The sequence below is a fragment of the Oncorhynchus keta genome, chromosome 4 (genome assembly GCF_023373465.1).
Source record: "Oncorhynchus keta strain PuntledgeMale-10-30-2019 chromosome 4, Oket_V2, whole genome shotgun sequence".
NCBI lineage: Eukaryota > Metazoa > Chordata > Actinopteri > Salmoniformes > Salmonidae > Oncorhynchus > Oncorhynchus keta.
The window spans coordinates 72569585-72589960 of record NC_068424.1 but is presented as its reverse complement, the minus strand read 5'-3'; the positions used below and the strand labels follow the sequence as shown (position 1 = coordinate 72589960).

Sequence of the window (20376 nt, the reverse complement as noted above, 5' to 3'; positions counted from 1 at the left end):
GGTATGGTATGTTTGATTGTTGTGTTTGATTGTTGTTTAATGGTATGTTATGTTTAATTGTTATGTTTGATTGTTATGTTTGATTGTTATGTTTGATTGTTATTTAATGGTGTGGTATGTTTGATTGTTGTGTTTGATTGTTGTGTTTGATTGTTATTTAATGGTATGTTATGTTTGATTGTTATGTTTAATTGTTATGTTTGATTGTTATGTTTGATTGTTATGTTTGATTGTTATGTTTGATTGTTATGTTTGATTGTTATGTTTGATTGTTATGTTTGATTGTTATGTTTGATTGTTATTTAATGGTATGTTATGTTTGATTGTTATTTAATGGTATGTTATGTTTGATTGTTATTTAATGGTATGTTATGTTTGATTGTTATTTAATGGTATGTTATGTTTGATTGTTATTTAATGGTATGTTTGATTTTTATGTTATGTTTCATTGTAATGTTATATTATGTTTGATAGTTATGTTACATTATGATTAATTGTCATGTGTTTGTGTGACTAATGTTACTGTGTTGACCAATAAGCTAATTGGTGATCATAAAATGTTCTTTATCTCTTTCTCTCTGCTCCCCTCTCTTTCTCTTCCTCCTCTTCCCCTCTCTCTCTCTCTCTCTCTCTCCCTCCCTCTCTTTATCTTCCTCCTCTCTCTCCCTCCCTCTCTTTATCTTCCTCCTCTCTCTCCCTCCCTCTCTTTATCTTCCTCCTCTCTCTCCCTCCCTCTCTTTATCTTCCCTCTCTCTCTCCCTCTCTTTATCTTCCCTCTCCCTCCCTCTCTTTATCTTCCCTCTCTCTCCCTCTTTCTCTTCCCCTCTCTCTCTCCCTCCCTCTCTTTATCTTCCCTCTCTCTCTCTCTCCCTCTCTTTCTCCTCCTCCTCTTTCCCTCTCTTTCTCTTCCTCCTCTCTCTCCCTCCCTCTCTTTATCTTCCCTCTCCCTCCCTCTCTTTATCTTCCCTCTCTCCCTCTCTTTCTCTTCCTCCTCTTTCCCTCTCTTTCTCTTCCTCCTCTCTCTCCCTCCCTCTCTTTCTCTTCCTCCTCTCTCTCCCTCCCTCTCTTTATCTTCCCTCTCCCTCCCTCTTTTTATCTTCCTCCTCTCTCTCTCTCCCTCCCTCTCTTTATCTTCCCTCTCCCTCCCTCTCTTTATCTTCCCTCTCCCTCCCTCTTTTTATCTTTCCTCTCTTTATCTTCCCTCTCCCTCCCTCTCTTTATCTTCCCTCTCTCTCCCTCTCTTTCTCTCCCCTCTCTCTCCCTCCCTCTTTTTATCTTCCTCCTCTCTCTCCCTCCCTCTTTTTATCTTTCCTCTCTTTATCTTCCCTCTCCCTCCCTCTCTTTATCTTCCCTCTCTCTCCCTCTCTTTCTCTTCCTCCTCTTTCCCTCTCTCTCCCTCTCTTTATCTTCCCTCTCCCTCCCTCTCTTTATCTTCCCTCTCCCTCCCTCTTTTTATCTTCCTCCTCTCTCTCCCTCTCTTTCTCTTCCTCCTCTTTCCTCCTCTCTCTCCCTCCCTCTCTTTATCTTCCTCCTCTCTCTCCCTCTCTCTTCCTCCTCTTTCCCTCTCTCTCCCTCCCTCTCTTTATCTTCCTCCTCTCTCTCTCTCCCTCCCTCTCTCTCTTTAACTGCAGGTCCTACAGAGGAGCGTCTGCGAGCAGAGCTGTTGTTAGAGCGTTGTCAGAGCGAGGCCCAGGCTACGGCCTTCGAGCAGGAGAGACAGACGTGGCAGACAGAGAAGGAGAAAGTCATCTGCTACCAGAGAGAGCTGCAGGCCAGCTACCTGGACATGTACCACCACAACCAACTACTGGAGAGAGAACTATACCTGCTCAGAGGAGGAGGAGGAGGAACACTGGAGAGAGAACTATACCTGCTCAGAGAAGGAGTCGGAGGAACACTGGAGAGAGAACTGCAAGATGTGAGGGGAGGAAGAGGAGGAGAAGGACGAGGGCGAGAGATGGGAGACTACAGTAACGAGTCACTGGAGAGGGAAGTGCAGGAGGTGAGGAGAGGAAGAGGAGAGAGAGAAAGAGGAGAGGAAGACAGCAATACTCCTCCTGGTCTTCCCTGGATAGAGAGGATAGAGTCGTCTGAGATTTGACTGAGTGGACACTAGATGGGGGGCCCATTCCAAACCAAACACTCAACCCCTCTTCCTATCTCCTTGATGAATACTCAGGCTTCTTACAGACTTTAAAGGACAGGAGGGCCCCATTCCAAACCAAATCCTCACCCCTTATCTTTATTTCCTTGTGGAGGGCCCAGTTCCAAAACAACACTGCACTCCTATACCTGTGTGAACTAGACTGAATAGTGTGCATATATAATCAGCAATACAATGATACCCTCTCTGGTACTGTTTTTTGGAAGTTCCACTTCCTACTTCCTGTTTCAATCCACCAATAAATGACAACTTCCTGTTTCGGTCCACCAATCAATGACAGCGTATTAGAGTCGAGAACAGTTTACAATCCTTCAAGCACGACACCGACCAAACCTCACTTTAGAGGGCTGCTTGTATGTACAAAGGATAATAATAATAATAATAAACCTATTTGTAAATGTTACTTATTCAAATGTTGTTCTGTGTGTATATAATCAAAGCAGTGTGTTTGATAGTTCCGATCCTCACAGCCCTTCTGTGGGCTTGAAGTTCAAACACTGACTGGGGGAAAGTAAGGGTCGGCATGCGTCCCAAATGGCACTCTATACCCTGTATAGTGCACTTCTTTTGACCAGGACCAATGGGGCTCTTGTCAAAAGTAGTGCACTACATAGGAAATTTCAGATGCAACCTAGAACGTTGTCCAAAGGATCTAAAGGGATTTGGGTTTTGTCCCTGTGAGGTGAGGTACGGTCATTGTCACTGGATAATACGTCTGTAGTGTGTAGAGTAGGCCGAATGTAAATGACATTAAAAGTTCTCTTCATTCAGGGAGCGTCCAGGGAGCTGGGCTCAGAGGAGAAACATAACATCACTAGACCATCAGAGGCCAACACGCGGATGCTGTTGCTCTGCCATTAACAACAAGGGGAATTTTAGTCTTGTTTTTGTTGTTGGAAAATGACCCTTTAAGAAACCTGTAATACTGTAACAATACTGTATTCAGGACATTTAATGGAATTTATATTTATTGTCATGTGATTCTATTTTCTGTCCCCAAATCACTATATTGTGATCTGTATATAGTTGTTAGCTAGATATACTAATCCTGCAGAAGCATGTAGTCTTTGAGGAAATAGCCTGAATAGTCTGATATTACAGCGCTGGCCGTTATTCTGCATCCCATTGGACTAATTACTGATCATCTGTTGTTGCTGTCGGAGAAAAAACCTCATCTCCTAAACGAATACTTTTCAGCAAATGGAAGAAAATTGCCATATTTTCCCATTAACAAACATACAATTACATAACTTTTCTCAAGTTATTTTGAATACATTTTATTGGTCCTAGATTCATTAAATATTCAGAGTTCATTGACGGGAGTTACTGCTTTCAATACATGTAAAACAATACATAGATATATATTGCAAAAATAGTTTTTCATCTGACAGCAACGTTTTGTTTAGGGAAAAATAAATACTGTACTGTGACTTGTGTTAAACCACTGGAGTTATATAAATATATATATATATATATTATATATGTTGGTTCTGAATTTCTATAATAAACATTTATCAAGTGGTGGGAGAGTTTCTTTGAGGGCTATTTGTTTTACGTTAGCAGTTGCCTAAGTAATAAAAACAAAATCACAACCTGTATCTACACCTTGTAGTAATTCACTGGTAGGGTATACTACACTATACTATAATGTACTGTACTATGCTATACTACACTGAACCCAGTAACATACATAAACCCTAGAGTCTTGTACTACACAGTCAAAATAAGTGTTCATTTAACTCCTAGGAGTGAATTCAACACGGTTTCAGATAACATTTGGTCCCATTCTACATAGTGTTAAAGTTAAAGTAGTGTCACATTCTCAGTCAAGTTGACTCAAAATGATTTTACAATTCACACGTGTAATAATATTTTTTTATTCCACTGATTTGAGTTGAATTTACACTGCAATTACTGCATAATTTTACAAGACAAAAATTCCCCTTGTTGTTAGCACTCATCCTGGGTTATGTCAACACTGTCATTTTTACACCCCCTTTTTAACTGTCTCCATTCATCTCAGACCTGGTTACCTTTCCCCCATCCTCCTGGGACTTTAAATACCTATTGTTGTGTGCAGGACTGGACAATGGGAGAATCTCTCAATTGTCTACTGTTCGCCTTCTTCTCAAAACCCATTGGAGGAGAAGGTCAGAGGGGCCGGACTCCTGGCTTATTCATCCATTAGGTTTTGAGAAGGTGGAGAGGACACGAGGAGTTTGCAACTGAGATTCTCCCAATATCTGTAGTAACTGAGAGATTCGTTTTTGTGGCCCCTCTGAACTACAGATTGGAGGAATCTGCTAGGAAAGTCCCCTTTAGAATGTCTCGGCCTTGGATCCTTATCACCACACACCCTGTCACTCCCCTGTACAAACCTGGCCCTTACATACCTCCTCCCTGAGTTTGGACATTAGAGGGCAGAGGTCAGCCTAGATGTGAACAGAGGAGGATCTTTGTTAGCGTAAGGAACAGGTCTTTCCATGGGAGCCAGCCAAGGTAAGCTGAAGAGAAGGGGAGTGGCTGCCCTGTGTGGTTTTGTGAAGTTGAGTGCTGGACACACAAACACCCAGTGTTCTTTTAGAACCCTGATGGAAAAATATCTGTGTGTGTACCACCGGAGGTTGGTGCAACCTTTATCGGGGAGGACGGACTCGTAGTAATGGCATGAACAGAACATATGGAATGGCATCAAACACCTGGTTTCCATTCACTCCATCCCAGCCATTATTAATGACCCCTCCTGCCACCCACTCTCAAGCATATTTGACTTGGTGTAGTTGCCAGGTTCATGGTTTGAGCAGTTAGCAAACAGCCCTGTTTTAGACTTGACGTGTATGTTCCCGGGGGGGGGTCAAGCCAAACACCATCCCTCCCCCTCCCTCTGACTCACCAACCTCCATCTAACATTATATAAACCAGGGCTTAATATAACTCCACAACTCACACAGGTGACTGTGAGAGGGCGATTGCCTTCTGAGTGTGGGTTGATGAACGATATTAACTCATGATTCTGTGTTGCTGCTCTGTATGTAGGAGGGACTCTACACATGCAACCCACACAGCTCAGATTTCAAGCATTCAATGTTAGGAAACTTACAGTATTACTTATAACTATACCACTATATAACACTAGTTAAAGTCAACAGGAGGATAGTTTTTTTTGCGTGAAGTGAATACAGCTAGCCCAGGTGGAGATGTTTCTGCAACTAAAATCTCAGGCTGAGGCATGTTGTTTAGTATGGAGTCATCTGGTGTGGTAAGGCCGCCATCTGGTGGCATCTGCAGGAAGAGCATGTGAGTCAATAATAGTAGCTAGTATTGGCTGTCACCAAAAAATAACTACATCTTTCTGCAGCTAACCAAACAGAAAAACAACCAAACTCTGATACATTTCACAAACAGAAAAACAGAGTTGGAGTATAAAGTTTTTATTCCATTTCAAGATGCAAGTATAATATGAAACATGTTAGAGAATAAATATGTACAATAAAACTTGAATAAAGAAGCAGGTAAAAGTCAAACCTATCAGACGACTCAATAACTCTGACTGCTGGAAAAGAAAAAGAACCCAAAGAAGCCATAACAGATCATAATGTATTCTGGGAAAGGAGGTGAATGATTGTCAACCAAAAGCAGGAAATAAAATGTCAACTAAACACAAAAGAAATGTGTACGCACAAATAAAGACCTGTTACCATCATTCATTCTGACTGGAGATCAGTGCAGAGTTGATATAATGGCTGACTGCTAACATGGGTCGGCTGTTAAAGATATGCTGGTGCAGACCTTGCTGACATCACCATTTCATGGGCTGGTATGACATCACCATTTCATGGGCTGGTATGACATCACCATTTCATGGACTGTGAGCTATCCGTTTGGTCCAAGGAGAAGGATTTGATCATGGATCCAATACTGATGTTGCTATTTTGTGGCAGAATTATATTTCATAAAAAGGTATAAAGTTACTTAAGGTTTCACTATTTTACAGGAGACTTGATTCTAGCGATGATAAATAAAAACAAAATCAGACTTCACAGTAGTATAATTTGTTTTTGTTAAATACATCGGCCTACACAGAACGAGAAACAGGAAAATTATTGTTATTGGAGGCAGTTGCAAAATCAATCAGCCAATTGACCCTCGACCTCTCCATGATCACAACTGCTGATCATCACACATACATGTATTATAACCCATAGTGACTTTCAACCAATCAGGGCCTTTATTACATCATAGCCAATAGGCAAGATTTAACTCTTTTTTTTTTACAATCAGTGTTCCATTCACAAACTGTAACCACGGTCACCTCAACCTATCAGCCAATCACAACCTCTCAATAAAATATATATGTGAATATACTTTCTCAGAGGCCACTTAGCTTTACCTCTGTAATATAGAAGTTTAAATACTCTCCTGAAATCAGACAACTTCCTAAAAACCATGTCACATCACCTAACATCCATTCAACCGACCATTCTGTGTTCTGAGGAAAGCCTACAGATGGATAGAGAGGATTCTGTGTTCTGAGGAAAGGCTACAGATGGATAGAGAATTCTGTGTTCTGAGGAAAGCCTACAGATGGATATATAGAGGATTCTGTGTTCTGAGGAAAGCCTACAGATGGATATATAGAGGATTGTGTTCTGAGGAAAGTCTACAGATGGATATATAGAGGATTCTGTGTTCTGAGGAAAGGCTACAGATGGATATATAGAGGATTCTGTGTTCTGAGGAAAGCCTACAGATGGATATATAGAGGATTCTGTGTTCTGAGGAAAGCCTACAGATGGATAAATAGAGGATTCTGTGTTCTGAGGAAAGCCTACAGATGGATAGAGAATTCTGTGTTCTGAGGAAAGCCTACAGATGGATATATAGAGGATTCTGTGTTCTGAGGAAAGCCTACAGATGGATAAATAGAGGATTCTGTGTTCTGAGGAAAGCCTACAGATGGATATATAGAGGATTCTGTGTTCTGAGGAAAGCCTACAGATGGATAAATAGAGGATTCTGTGTTCTGAGGAAAGCCTACAGATGGATATATAGAGGATTCTGTGTTCTGAGGAAAGCCTACAGATGGATAGAGAGGATTCTGTGTTCTGAGGAAAGCCTACAGATGGATAGAGAGGATTCTGTGTTCTGAGGAAAGCCTACAGATGGATATATAGAGGAAAGAAACAAGGAACAGAGCAGTCGTCCAAAAACTCTACAACTCAACTTGATACCCCATGATAACGCATCATCACATCCTTAACAAGAATTAGCCTATAGTAAGTTCTGCAGGCAGCTGCAAATGAGTGTCAATGAATGAATGATCCTTTTGAGATCTCTCTCTCTCAGGAGGTAGGATGGGGGATTTACAGGGGTCCTGGGGTAGCAGGTCGCTACTGTAGCTCAAAGGAGCTCCACTTTGCCTGGGGGTTTCCAGGGGGTTTCAGGAAACAGGATGGGGGATCAAAAGAAGATCTGCTTGGCATCCGAGGGGTTCTGCTCCATGGGACAGTAGGGACATTTCAGTCTGAGGAGATGGAGGACAGAGTTAGACATATACAGACCGGCAGGAGAGTTTAACCACAGAGTTCCACAGGTCTGACTGTCAATGGTTGAGTGCCTGTTTGTCTGCCTGTAAACCTGGATCAGACTCACTTTCCAGCGTTGGTGAGTTTGTTGAGGGCGTCTCTGGAGATGACGTGTCCACAGATGAGCTTCATGGGAGGGTTGCTCTCTGACGTCTGCTGTCGGAGGATGGGGCAGGCGAACACAGAGTGGTACCAGCACTTCTTCCCCAGGTCTATCTCAATCTGGAGGGAGGGTAGACAGGACCACTCCGTTACCCTTCTATGACAACCTTCATTAATAATCCATTAGAAATGGTTATACACTGCTCAAAAAAATAAAGGGAACACTAAAATAACACATCCTAGATCTGAATGAATGAAATATTCTGATTAAATATTTTTTTCTTCACACAGTTGAATGTGCTGACAACAAAAATCACGCAAAATGTATCAATGGAAATCAAATGTATCAACCCATGGAGGTCTGGATTTGGAGTCACACTCAAAATTAAAGTGGAAAACCACACTACAGGCTGATCCAACTTTGATGTAATGTCCTTAAAACAAGTCAAAATGAGGCTCAGTAGTGTGTGTGGCCTTCACGTGCCTGTATGACCTCCCTACAACGCCTGGGCATGCTCCTGATGAGGTGGTGGATGGTCTCCTGAGGGATCTCCTCCCAGACCTGGACTAAAGCATCCGCCAACTCCTGGACAGTCTGTGGTGCAACGTGGCGTTGGTGGATGGAGCGAGACATGATGTCCCAGATGTGCTCAATTGGATTCAGGGCTGGGGAACGGGCGGGCCAGTCCATAGCATCAATACCTTCCTCTTGCAGGAACTGCTGACACACTCCAGCCACATGAGGTCAAGTATTGTCTTGCATTAGGAGGAACCCAGGGCGAACCGCACCAGCATATGGTCTCACAAGGGGTCTGAGGATCTCATCTCGGTACCTAATGGCAGTCAGGCTACCTCTGGCGAGCACATGGAGGGCTGTGCGGCCCCCCAAAGAAATGCCACCCCACACCATGACTGACCCACTGCCAAACCGGTCATGCTGGAGGATGTTGCAGGCAGCAGAAAGTTATCCACGGCGTCTCCAGACTGTCACATGTGCTCAGTGTGAACCTGCTTTCATCTGTGAAGAGCACAGGGCGCCAGTGGCGAATTTGCCAATCTTGGTGTTCTCTGGCAAATGCCAAACGTCCTGCACGGTGTTGGGCTGTAAGCACAACCCCCACCTGTGGACGTCGGGCCCTCATACCACCCTCATGGAGTCTGTTTCTGACCGTTTCAGCAGACACATGCACATTTGTGGCCTGCTGGAGGTCATTTTGCAGGGCTCTGGCAGTGCACCTCCTGCTCCTCCTTGCACAAAGGCGGAGGTAGCGGTCCTGCTGCTGGGTTGTTGCCCTCCTACGGCCTCCTCCACGTCTCCTGATGTACTGGCCTGTCTCGTGGTAGCGCCTCCATGCTCTGGACACTACGCTGACAGAAACATCAAACCTTCTTGCCACAGCTCGTATTGATGTTCCATCCTGGATGAGCTGCGCTACCTGAGCCACTTGTGTGGGTTGTAGACTCCGTCTCATGCTACCACTAGAGTGAAAGCGCCGTCAGAATTGAAAAGTGACCAAAACATCAGCCAGGAAGCATAGGAACTGAGAAGTGGTCTGTGGTCACTACCTGCAGAACCACTCCTTTATTGGGGGTGTCTTGCTAATTGCCTATAATTTCCACCTGTTGTCTATTCCATTTGCACAACAGCATGTGACATTTATTGTCAATCAGTGTTGCTTCCTAAGTGGACAGTTTGATTTCACAGAAGTGTGATTGACTTGGAGTTACATTGTGTGGTTTAAGTGTTCCCTATATCTTTTTGAGCAGTGTAGTATTATGCATGTTATTTTTTATTTATTTTCTATTTCATGAATAGTTAAAAAATAGTTATGAATTACAATTCTTGCTTTTAAATGCTAATAAATACTCTGAGGATTCACACCCAGAGAAAGTCACCCAGAGAAAGTCATGAGAGAAAAGCAGAGAGCTTAGAGAGGGAGACTTACGGGCAGCTCGTCCTTGTGTGTCCAGACTCCACTACACTGTCTCTGTTCAATCACCTGTTTGATGTTCATCAGGACGGGCAGAGCCATGCAGCCTGACGCAAAACTGACATTCAACACAGAGAGACACACATGGAAATCACAGATATCGTTGAAGTCTGAGGTTTACCTACAGCTTAGCTAAATACATTTCAACTCAGTTTTTCACAATTCCTGACATTTAATCCTAGTAACAATTCCCTGTCTTAGGTCAGTTAGGATCACCACTTTGTTTTATGAATGTGAAATGTCAGAGTAATTGCAGAGAGAATGATTTATTTCAGCTTTTATTTATTTCATCACATTCCCAGTGGGTCAGAAGTTTACATACACTCAATTAGTATTTGGTAGCATTGCCTTTAAATTGTTTAACTTGGGTCAAACGTTTCGGGTAGCCTTCCACAAGCTTCCCACAATAAGTTGGGTGAATTTTGTCCCATTCCTCCTGACAGAGCTGGTGGAACTGGGTCAGGTTTGTAGGCCTCCTTGCTCACACATGCTTTTTCAGTTCTGCCCACAAGTTTTCTATAGAATTGAGGTCAGGGCTTTGTGATGGCCACTCCAATACCTTGACTTTGTTGTCCTTAAGCCATTTTGCCACAACTTTGTAAACATGCTTGGGGTCAATGTCCATTTAGAAGACCCATTTGCGACCAAGCTTTAACTTCCTGACTGATGTCTTGAGATGTGGCTTCAATATATCCACCTAATTTTCCTTCCTCATGACGCCATTTATTTTGTGAAGAGAACCAGTCCCTCCTGCAGCAAAGCACCCCCACAACATGATGTTGCCACCCCTGTGCTTCACGGTTGCGATGGTGTTCTTCGGCTTGCAAGACTCCCCCTTTTTCTTCCAACCGTAACAATGGACATTATGACCAAACAGTTCTATTTTTGTTTCATCAGACCAGAGGACATTTCTCCAGAAAGTACGATCTTTGTCCCGATGTGCAGTTGCGAACCGTAATCTGGCTTTTTTACGGCGGTTTTGGAGCAGTGGCTTCTTCCTTGCTGCACGCCCTTTCAGGTTATGTCGATATAGGACTAGTTTTACTGTGGATGTAGATACTTTTGTACCTGTTTCCTCCAGCATCTTCACAAGGTCCTTTGCTGTTGTTATGGGGTTGATTTGCACTTTTCACACCAAAGTACGTTCATCTCTAGGAGACAGAACGCGTCTCCTTCCTGAGCGATATGACGGCTGCGTGGTCCCATGGTGTTTAAACTTGCGTACTATTGTTTGTACAGATGAACGTGGTACCTTCAGGCATTTGGAAATTGCTGCCAAGGATGAACCAGACTCATGGAGGTCTACAATGTTTTTTCTGGGGTCTTGGCTCATTTCTTTTGACTTTCCCATGATGTCAAGCAAAGAGGCACTGAGTTTGAAGGTAGGCCTTGAAATACATCCACAGGTACACCTCCAATAGGTTAATTGACATAATTTCAGTCAATCAGAAGCTTCTAAAGCCATGACATCATTTCCTGGAATTTTCCAAGCTGATTAAAGGCACAGTCATCTTAGTGTATGTAAACTTCTGACCCACTCAAATTGTGATACAGTGAAATAATCTGTCTGTAAACAATTGTTGGAAAAATGACTTGTGACATGCACAAAGTAGATGTCCTAACCGACCTGTCAAAACTATAGTTTGTTAACAAGACATTTGTGAAGTGGCTGAAAAACGAGTTAATGACTCCAACCTAAGTGTATGTAAACTTCCGACTTCAACTGTACATACTGCAGTGAAAAACGATGACAAGGAATCTTACTATCAGCGTTATACTGCTGTGTGTGTGTGTCTAACCTGACACTGAGAGGTGACTCTACAGATAGCCCCAGCAGAGCGCAGGCGTCCCTGGTGAAGCTGTTACATATGTCAGCCCACTGGTTGGTCTCCAACAGAGAGCGGTAGGGAGAGTTCTCTATGCCGTGCCGCAGGTACACCAGACTACCCATGAGGATCTGGATGTCTGGGGGAGAGAAGACACTGCTGTAATGGATTTCTGGAGGGAGAGGTCTGGGGGGAGAGGAGGCAGTGGTCATGAAGGAGGAAGGAAGGATGTCTGGGGGAGAGGTCTGGGGGGAGAGGAGACAGTGGTCATGAAGGAGGAAGGAAGGACGTCTGGGGGAGAGGAGACAGTGTTATTCAGGGTGTCTGGGGGAGAGGAGACAGTGTTATTCAGGGTGTCTGGGGGAGAGGAGACAGTGTTATTCAGGGTGTCTGGGGGAGAGGAGACAGTGTTATTCAGGGTGTCTGGGGGAGAGGAGACAGTGGTCATGAAGGAGGAAGGAAGGGTGTCTGGGGGAGAGGAGACAGTGTTATTCAGGGTGTCTGGGGGAGAGGAGACAGTGTTATTCAGGGTGTCTGGGGGAGAGGAGACAGTGTTATTCAGGGTGTCTGGGGAGAGGAGACAGTGTTATTCAGGGTGTCTGGGGGAGAGGAGACAGTGTTATTCAGGGTGTCTGGGGGAGAGGAGACAGTGTTATTCAGGGTGTCTGGGGGAGAGGAGACAGTGGTATTAAGGGTGTCTGGGGGAGAGGAGAAGGTGTTATTCAGCTTGTCTGTGGGAGAGGAGACAGTGTTATTCAGGGTGTCTGTGGGAGAGGAGACAGTGTTATTAAGGGTGTCTGGGGGAGAGGAGAAGGTGTTATTCAGCTTGTCTGTGGGAGAGGAGACAGTGTTATTCAGGGTGTCTGTGGGAGAGGAGACAGTGTTATTCAGGGTGTCTGTGGGAGAGGAGACAGTGTTATTCAGGGTGTCTGGGGGAGAGGAGAAGGTGTTATTCAGCTTGTCTGTGGGAGACAGGGGTTATGGAGGAGGAAGGAAGGTGTCCATTCACAGACTATTGGAACAGATCATTAGTCAGTCAGCTGGTAAGAGAAGGAAGCTATGAAGTCCTGTAAGAAAGCTATTGAGAAAACAAAAATTAGGGTTTCTTATTGGACAGGTTGTTCCTCCCTGTTTCAATAACACACACACACACACACACACACACACACACACACACACACACACACACACACACACACACACACATCCTTGTCAAAAAGCTCTTCAAGACCACCAGGAGGCCCCAGCCAGGGTATGTCTGTCCCTACCTCTGGTGCTATGAGGTGAAGGACTGTTAGTGCCTACGTTCAGACCATCATATATCTGCTGCCTAAATTTCTATCTGTCCCACCCTGCTGACCTGAACAGGGCCCAGGCTGTCTGTGTTCCTACCTCTCTGGTGCTGTGAGGCGAAGGGCTGGAAGTGCCTGGCGTACTGTAGCGCCTCCAGCTGGTTGGTGATGCCTCCGTTTAACAGGCTGATGAAGTAGAGGCGGTGCAGCTTGAACTCCAGGGTACTGTTCAGGTCCAGCAGGCGCTGCCGGTTTGTTACTGCCCACCTGGATTGTAATCATTAGTGCACACCGTAGCAAACAGTTAGAAATGATTGTTTTCCATTTACATTGGGCAAATTCAGGTAGGTCCCTCCCCGTTTCCTTCTGTTTGGTTCTGTTTGGCTCCTAGTGAATAGACCCCAATTCAATCAATTCAGGAAGTCAACTGAAATTCTAATTGACCTTCAACCCTGGCATTTCAGATCTCAATTGTGTTCACTACTCTAAAGTTAATCAGTTACTGAATGGCTGAAAATGATCAAAGAGGGGTTTGATTCACATTCAACTGCACACAGAGAGGAGGTACAGTACATACTCTAGTGCTGGTCTGAGGTCAGTATATAACAGAGAGGAGGTACAGTACATACTCTAGTGCTGGTCTGATGTCAGTATATATATCACAGAGGAGGTACAGTACATACTCTAGTGCTAGTCTGAGGTCAGTATATATCACAGAGGAGGTACAGTACATACTCTAGTGCTGGTCTGATGTCAGTATATATATATATATATCACAGAGGAGGTACAGTACATATTCTAGTGCTGGTCTGAGGTCAGTATATAACAGAGAGGAGGTACAGTACATACTCTAGTGCTGGTCTGATGTCAGTATATATATCACAGAGGAGGTACAGTACATACTCTAGTGCTAGTCTGAGGTCAGTATATATCACAGAGGAGGTACAGTACATACTCTAGTGCTGGTCTGATGTCAGTATATATATATATATATCACAGAGGAGGTACAGTACATATTCTAGTGCTGGTCTGAGGTCAGTATATAACAGAGAGGAGGTACAGTACATACTCTAGTGCTGGTCTGATGTCAGTATATATATCACAGAGGAGGTACAGTACATACTCTAGTGCTAGTCTGAGGTCAGTATATAACAGAGAGGAGGTACAGTACATACTCTAGTGCTGGTCTGAGGTCAGTATATAACAGAGAGGAGGTACAGTACATACTCTAGTGCTGGTCTGATGTCAGTATATATATATATATATATATATCACAGAGGAGGTACAGTACATACTCTAGTGCTGGTCTGATGTCAGTATATATATATATATATATCACAGAGGAGGTACAGTACATACTCTAGTGCTGGTCTGAGGTCAGTATATAACAGAGAGGAGGTACAGTACATACTCTAGTGCTGGTCTGATGTCAGTATATATATCACAGAGGAGGTACAGTACATACTCTAGTGCTAGTCTGAGGTCAGTATATATCACAGAGGAGGTACAGTACATACTCTAGTGCTGGTCTGATGTCAGTATATATATATATATATATATCACAGAGGAGGTACAGTACATACTCTAGTGCTAGTCTGAGGTCAGTATATATCACAGAGGAGGTACAGTACATACTCTAGTGCTGGTCTGATGTCAGTATATATATATATATCACAGAGGAGGTACAGTACATATTCTAGTGCTGGTATGAGGTCAGTATATAACAGAGAGGAGGTACAGTACATACTCTAGTGCTGGTCTGATATCAGTATATATATATATATATATCACAGAGGAGGTACAGTACATACTCTAGTGCTGGTCTGAGGTCAGTATATAACAGAGAGGAGGTACAGTACATACTCTAGTGCTGGTCTGATGTCAGTATATATATATATATATCACAGAGGAGGTACAGTACATACTCTAGTGCTGGTCTGAGGTCAGTATATAACAGAGAGGAGGTACAGTACATACTCTAGTGCTGGTCTGATGGTATATATATCACAGAGGAGGTACAGAGTGCTAGTCTGAGGTCAGTATATATCACAGAGGAGGTACAGTACATACTCTAGTGCTGGTCTGATGTCAGTATATATATATATATATATATCACAGAGGAGGTACAGTACATACTCTAGTGCTAGTCTGAGGTCAGTATATATCACAGAGGAGGTACAGTACATACTCTAGTGCTGGTCTGATGTCAGTATATATATATATATCACAGAGGAGGTACAGTACATATTCTAGTGCTGGTATGAGGTCAGTATATAACAGAGAGGAGGTACAGTACATACTCTAGTGCTGGTCTGATATCAGTATATATATATATATCACAGAGGAGGTACAGTACATACTCTAGTGCTGGTCTGAGGTCAGTATATAACAGAGAGGAGGTACAGTACATACTCTAGTGCTGGTCTGAGGTCAGTATATATATATATATATATATATATATATATATATATATATATAACAGAGAGGAGGTACAGTACATACTCTAGTGCTGGTCTGATGTCAGTATATAACAGAGAGGAGGTACAGTACATACTCTAGTGCTGGTCTGAGGTCCTGCATCCTCAAGGCCTCCAGGATCCTGTTGAGTTCCAAGAACGGCTGCTTCATGCTCATGTCAATCACTACTCCAGACTCCTGTGAGACACACAAACAACAGAGAAGCCAGGCAGTTTTAATGCATATGAAATATACCAAATGTCTTCAATTCTGGTTCTGGGGACCAACAGGGTGTGCAGGCTTTTGTTTCATCTCAGTTGTTTACCTGACATAGGTCCTCTGCCACACTCAGCATGCCTTGTCTGTACAGGTGTTCCACAATGGTCTCACTCAGGTACTTCTGTCTCTCAGGTGAGTCCCACACGGTCTCTGCCACCACTGCACTCACCTCTGCATCAAAGTTCTACAGAAACACAACCAGGAAACAACCAAAGGAGAACCGGAAATGAAACACACAGAATCTGCTGAAATGTCTCCCTTGTGTGTTTAAGGTACATTTTATAAACCGCAGGGGAGTTGTGTCATCATTCATCTTTTCTAAAAATGTAAAGATTCTATAACGAAAGTATTTATTGGGAAAATGTTACCCTGTCGATAGCTTTGCCAACTTTGGAGACACTGCCGTGGATGTCCTTGTGTCTGGAGGCCAGCAGCTGTACCGTTTCTTTAATGTTCTTACAACACTGGGCCATGGTCTGCGACAGCACCGAAAGATCTGCATCTTGTACCCCTGAAGGAGAGCCATATATTTAGAGAGCTGGTACATTGAGGTTTCTGCATTGTGATTGACATGACACAAAACTCTATGGCAGCCATGTTGGCGACGTAGAAATATAATGACTTACACCATGCCATTGTTGAATACTCGTTTCTGATTGGCATGAAGGGCTTTCTCGAGCGTGCATTATTTCCCTATAACGCACGGTATATTTGCACGGTGGAATTCAACGGCTATAGTTCATTCTTACATGTTCTATGTTTGAGCTGCTTTTGAATGCATAGACCCTCGTTGATTATCCCTTACATATTTCTACGGTTATCGACCCCATTACATGGGAACATTTTAACAATGCTATGTAACAGAATGTCTAGAATTAGAACGATATTCAAGTGATGTCTCTGCTCTGAAGGAGACGGCAATCAGGTTCAAACAAATCAGAACATTAAAAGGTTAAACAAGGCTAAAAGCAGTCCTGTTGAATGTACATAAAGAAACCTATGAATCAATTCTGTGCCGGAACCCTCGCGAGTTAAGGCACGCAACCGAAGCAAAACAATATTTCATTTCTCTAGGGCCAAATTGTTTAAATAACTTCAATTGCATATTGTTGAAGTGCTTTAGTTGTACTCCTGCATCGAATTCCTCAAATATGGGGCCTGTAACAGTGTGTGCAGGTATCTAGCATTCTTTCATTTAGTACCATGCACCTGCAAATGACTTGATGACTTGAGTGGACACTACTTCTAAACTAGAGCGTGGAGCTGGCTCTGCCTTACCGAATGTAACCAGCTGTCCCCGTAGCTCACAGACGCTGCGTAGTAGTTCGTCCAGACGTTCCTCTGACTGGTGTCCGTACATGACGAACCTATGGAGCACCTTCTCCAGCTCCCGCTCCACACATGCACACTGCTCCATACCTAGACTGGGACTCTACCGCATTCACTACCACCTGGGAGAAACAAGACATATGGAACTAGGCCTAGATCACTGGTCCTCAAACCTCTCCCCGGGGACCACCAGACATTTCACAATATTGTTGTAGCCCTGAACCAGCTCACCTGAATCACCTAGTCAAGGGCTTGATGGTTCATTGACAGGTTGAATCAGGTGTGCTAGCTCTGGAATATAGCAAATACATAGAACAACTATGGGTCCCCGAGTAGAGGTTTGAGAACCACTGAACAAGGTCACAGACAATAGCTCAATATTTTGCAATCCTCCCATAACCCCTACAGTTTTGTTTCACTACTGGTATAACTGATTTAGCCAAACTGGTCAACAAAATCCTTTATTAGTTTAATCAGATTTGCTAGAACCTAAAGTGTGCAATGGCACAGTATTCATAATCATTGACAGGCAACAGAAAATATGAAAGAACAGTCTATTCAAGATCAACAAGTGCAGAACAGTTGTTAGGACTGGATGTTTTGGTCTCATTGACAAATTAGGCATTCCTGCTGTATACATTTGAAAAACATTGCTTAGCAACTTTCCTCTTCTCTTCCTAAAATATAAAAACTTTTCGAAGCTAAACCTACTGTAAACCAGTGGCTACTTTTGGAACTGCTTTTCTCGCTGACGCTAATAGGCCCTGTCCACAGCCTCAAGCCTTCACACAATGACATTCGACTGCAAAACAGAGTTTGAACGGTATGCTAACTAGTCAAATCGTTTGCTGACACTTTGTTTGAGTCAAGTAGCTAGCTAAAGACTAACAATATAGCCAGCTATGTTCTTGTTACTTACTCAAAACTGACAACAAATCTCTGATAACAGCTATGGTAGCAAATATCAAGTTAGCTACGCTAGCTAAGCTAACTAGCTATATCCACAACCATATTAACAGTACCAAGCCAGCTAGCGTAGCTAGTTATCAAGCTGTTTAAGACGTGGTATCAAACACCACTTAGTTACAATGTCGATTATCATACAGCGAGAAATCCTAATGGCAACTGAGACATGTTGTTGAGTAAGTTAGCTTGTCGCATAACGTAAACAAACAGCGAGCTAACGGTAATGTAAACCTAGCATGGACCGAAGCTGTTTGTTTGACTATAATGGTGTATTTTAATTGATTGTATAGTTAGAAAGATAGCCAGATTGTCCAAATACTTTTTTTCAATTCTCAAATATATCAACGACATGTCAGAAAATATCAAAATAAATTAAAATAACAACATAAAACGTCAACATAAACACCACTTGCCTGTCGTGACAGCTATTCTCCACCAGTCGTCCTTCGATCTGTGGAACTTCCTTCCTGTGTAGCATGTCTCGGATTTTCATAATAAAAGTACTGGAGTTACTTTACCCATGAATGTAAGGTTCTTAGACTTGATTCAATGTTTCAGTTTTTACAGAGTGTAAAGATACTATATTTTCAGAGTTCCATCCTCTGATACATAATCACGTATGCCTATAAAACAGGTAAAATGTAGGTTTCAAAGTGATAGCATTTGATTCCAATATTAAATTGTCTCACAATAGCCTACAACTTAATTGCGAACCCCAGGTGGTGCTGTATGGACGGTTATGCATGGATATCTATGGCCAGATTGCAGACCTATGGTGAAGACAGGTGTGTGGCTTGGAGCTGCCCAGGGGATTTCCCACCTGTGATATAACTATCTGGTAATGACCCCAGACCGGCATTGATGTAAAACACACACACACACACACACACACACACACACACACACACACACACACACACACACACACACACACACACACACACACACACACTGAAAGTCACTCATAAGACATGCCTCAATTATTCATGTAATCAATAAATTCAAGGTCTCAATTCCGTTACTTCAATAACTTGCATTACCACATACTGAGTGTATCAAAATAAAGAAATATCTTGCATTAGGGATTCTGTGATCAAGCTAATCAGTGGCGATTTTAGCATGTAAATCTTGGTGGGGTAAACTCCCCAAATAGTTTTTAGATGCATGCCAGCAAAGCCACTACACAACACTAAACAATACATTAACGTACTATAACAGTGACAAACGGTGCCTACATAAAGCCAACATCTTACCACCGCTACACCTGGCTATCAGCGGAGTCTTCTCTGGCAGCAAAACAGTTCATTCAGCCTCATTTAGTGCCTATAAAAAAACGTAGCTGATATGGCTGACTTGCTTAAACAAATGTGCTTTCTACTGACAATTGAGATGTACAAACTGTGGCATAATGGGACGAGCGGATAAGAGGCAATCTGTTATTTTGATTAAGACATTAATGAGGCTACTTTTCTGTAGGTGCATGGTGGTCATACAAGCCAGGGGTGTACCACCGATTAGAGAAGCACTAGTAAGATAAGTGTTGTTCTCTGCAGCTCAGTTGGTCGAGTACGGCTCTTGCAACGCCTAAAAAGTGAGTTTGATTCCCTGAACCACCCATACGTAAACATTGATGCAAGCTTGACTGTAAATGGCTTTGGATAAGAGTGTCTGCTAAATGGCATATGTTATTATTATTACATTAGGATTTCTGTAAGTCAAATTAACTCCAATTGATCTCGTCTTTCACTCCTTATGATCTAAACATGCATAATCACACTTCACAACAGACGATTGGAGGGATTTTTGCATGGGATCTTTCTAGAAGGCGCAATGAAACCCCCAATAGGCTAGATTACAGTCATGCACATAAATCCTTACACACACTTGGATTGCTTCAAGTTAGGTACCAGATTCACAAACCACAATTACACCCCAAAAAGGACAACAAACTCGGGCAGTTGAAAAAAAGACAGATTTGAAATGTAACCCTTCTGGTTTCTATTCAGTCCTGTTTGTCATGAACACTAAGGGGTTGGTTTGTTCTTAAATAACCTCTATTCAGTCCTGTTTGTCATCAACACTAAGGGGTTGGTTTGTTCTTAAATAACCTCTATTCAGTCCTGTTTGTCATCAACACTAAGGGGTTGGTTTGTTCTTAAATAACCTCTATTCAGTCCTGTTTGTCATGAACACTAAGGGGTTGGTTTGTCCTTAAATACCCTCTATTCAGTCCTGTTTGTCATGAACACTAAGGGGTTGGTTTGTCCTTAAATAACCTCTATTCAGTCCTGTTTGTCATGAACACTAAGGGGTTGGTTTGTCCTTAAATAACCTCTATTCAGTCCTGTTTGTCATGAACACTAAGGGGTTGGTTTGTCCTTAAAT

General features: G+C 42.9%; 2 protein-coding genes and 1 long non-coding RNA gene across 4 annotated transcripts in view; 2 read left to right on the top strand and 1 right to left on the bottom strand.

Moving 5' to 3' along the window:
- LOC118383892 (NEDD4-binding protein 3-A-like) overlaps window positions 1-3686 on the top strand; it is a 92451-nt gene extending 88765 nt beyond the window's left edge. Inside the window, exon 11 of the mRNA XM_052518264.1 lies at window positions 1632-3686. Coding sequence (XP_052374224.1) covers window positions 1632-2101 — 470 coding nt within the window. The 3' untranslated portion in view covers window positions 2102-3686. The remainder of the gene's footprint in view (window positions 1-1631) is intronic.
- Window positions 3687-5579: 1893 nt separating this feature from the next.
- Window positions 5580-18485, bottom strand: LOC118378414 (E3 ubiquitin-protein transferase RMND5B-like). Of its 2 annotated transcripts, XM_035765390.2 has the most exons (11): window positions 18405-18462; window positions 17257-17316; window positions 16975-17147; window positions 16065-16207; window positions 15743-15880; window positions 15515-15615; window positions 13061-13227; window positions 11642-11807; window positions 9798-9900; window positions 7817-7971; window positions 5580-7688 (listed from the first exon to the last, which is right to left on the bottom strand). In XM_035765390.2, exons 3-11 carry the CDS (start codon window positions 17111-17113, stop codon window positions 7625-7627), a joined length of 1176 nt encoding a protein of 391 aa, XP_035621283.2. In that variant the 5' UTR covers window positions 17114-17147; window positions 17257-17316; window positions 18405-18462; the 3' UTR covers window positions 5580-7624. The 2 variants fall into 2 exon arrangements, with proteins under 2 accessions (XP_035621283.2, XP_052370716.1); XM_052514756.1 differs by lacking the exon at window positions 17257-17316 and having other exon boundaries at window positions 18405-18485.
- Window positions 14101-15359, top strand: LOC127927981 (uncharacterized). The gene is made up of 6 exons (XR_008129806.1): window positions 14101-14174; window positions 14359-14412; window positions 14583-14642; window positions 14759-14810; window positions 15136-15195; window positions 15308-15359. It is a non-coding gene; the product is annotated as an uncharacterized LOC127927981 (long non-coding RNA).
- Window positions 18486-20376: the final 1891 nt, after the last annotated feature.

What these genes read in the sequence shown, in the direction of transcription:
- LOC118378414 (XM_052514756.1), bottom strand. Translation starts at nt 17,113, where the DNA reads ATGGAGCAGTGTGCATGTGTGGAGCGGGAGCTGGAGAAGGTGCTCCAT. An exon ending in TTGGCAAAGCTATCGACAGG is followed by an intron (nt 15,881 to 16,064) that starts GTAACATTTTCC and finishes GTGTTTCTGTAG; the next exon opens with AACTTTGATGCAGAGGTGAG. An exon ending in GACCTCAGACCAGCACTAGA is followed by an intron (nt 13,228 to 15,514) that starts GTATGTACTGTA and finishes ATTACAATCCAG; the next exon opens with GTGGGCAGTAACAAACCGGC.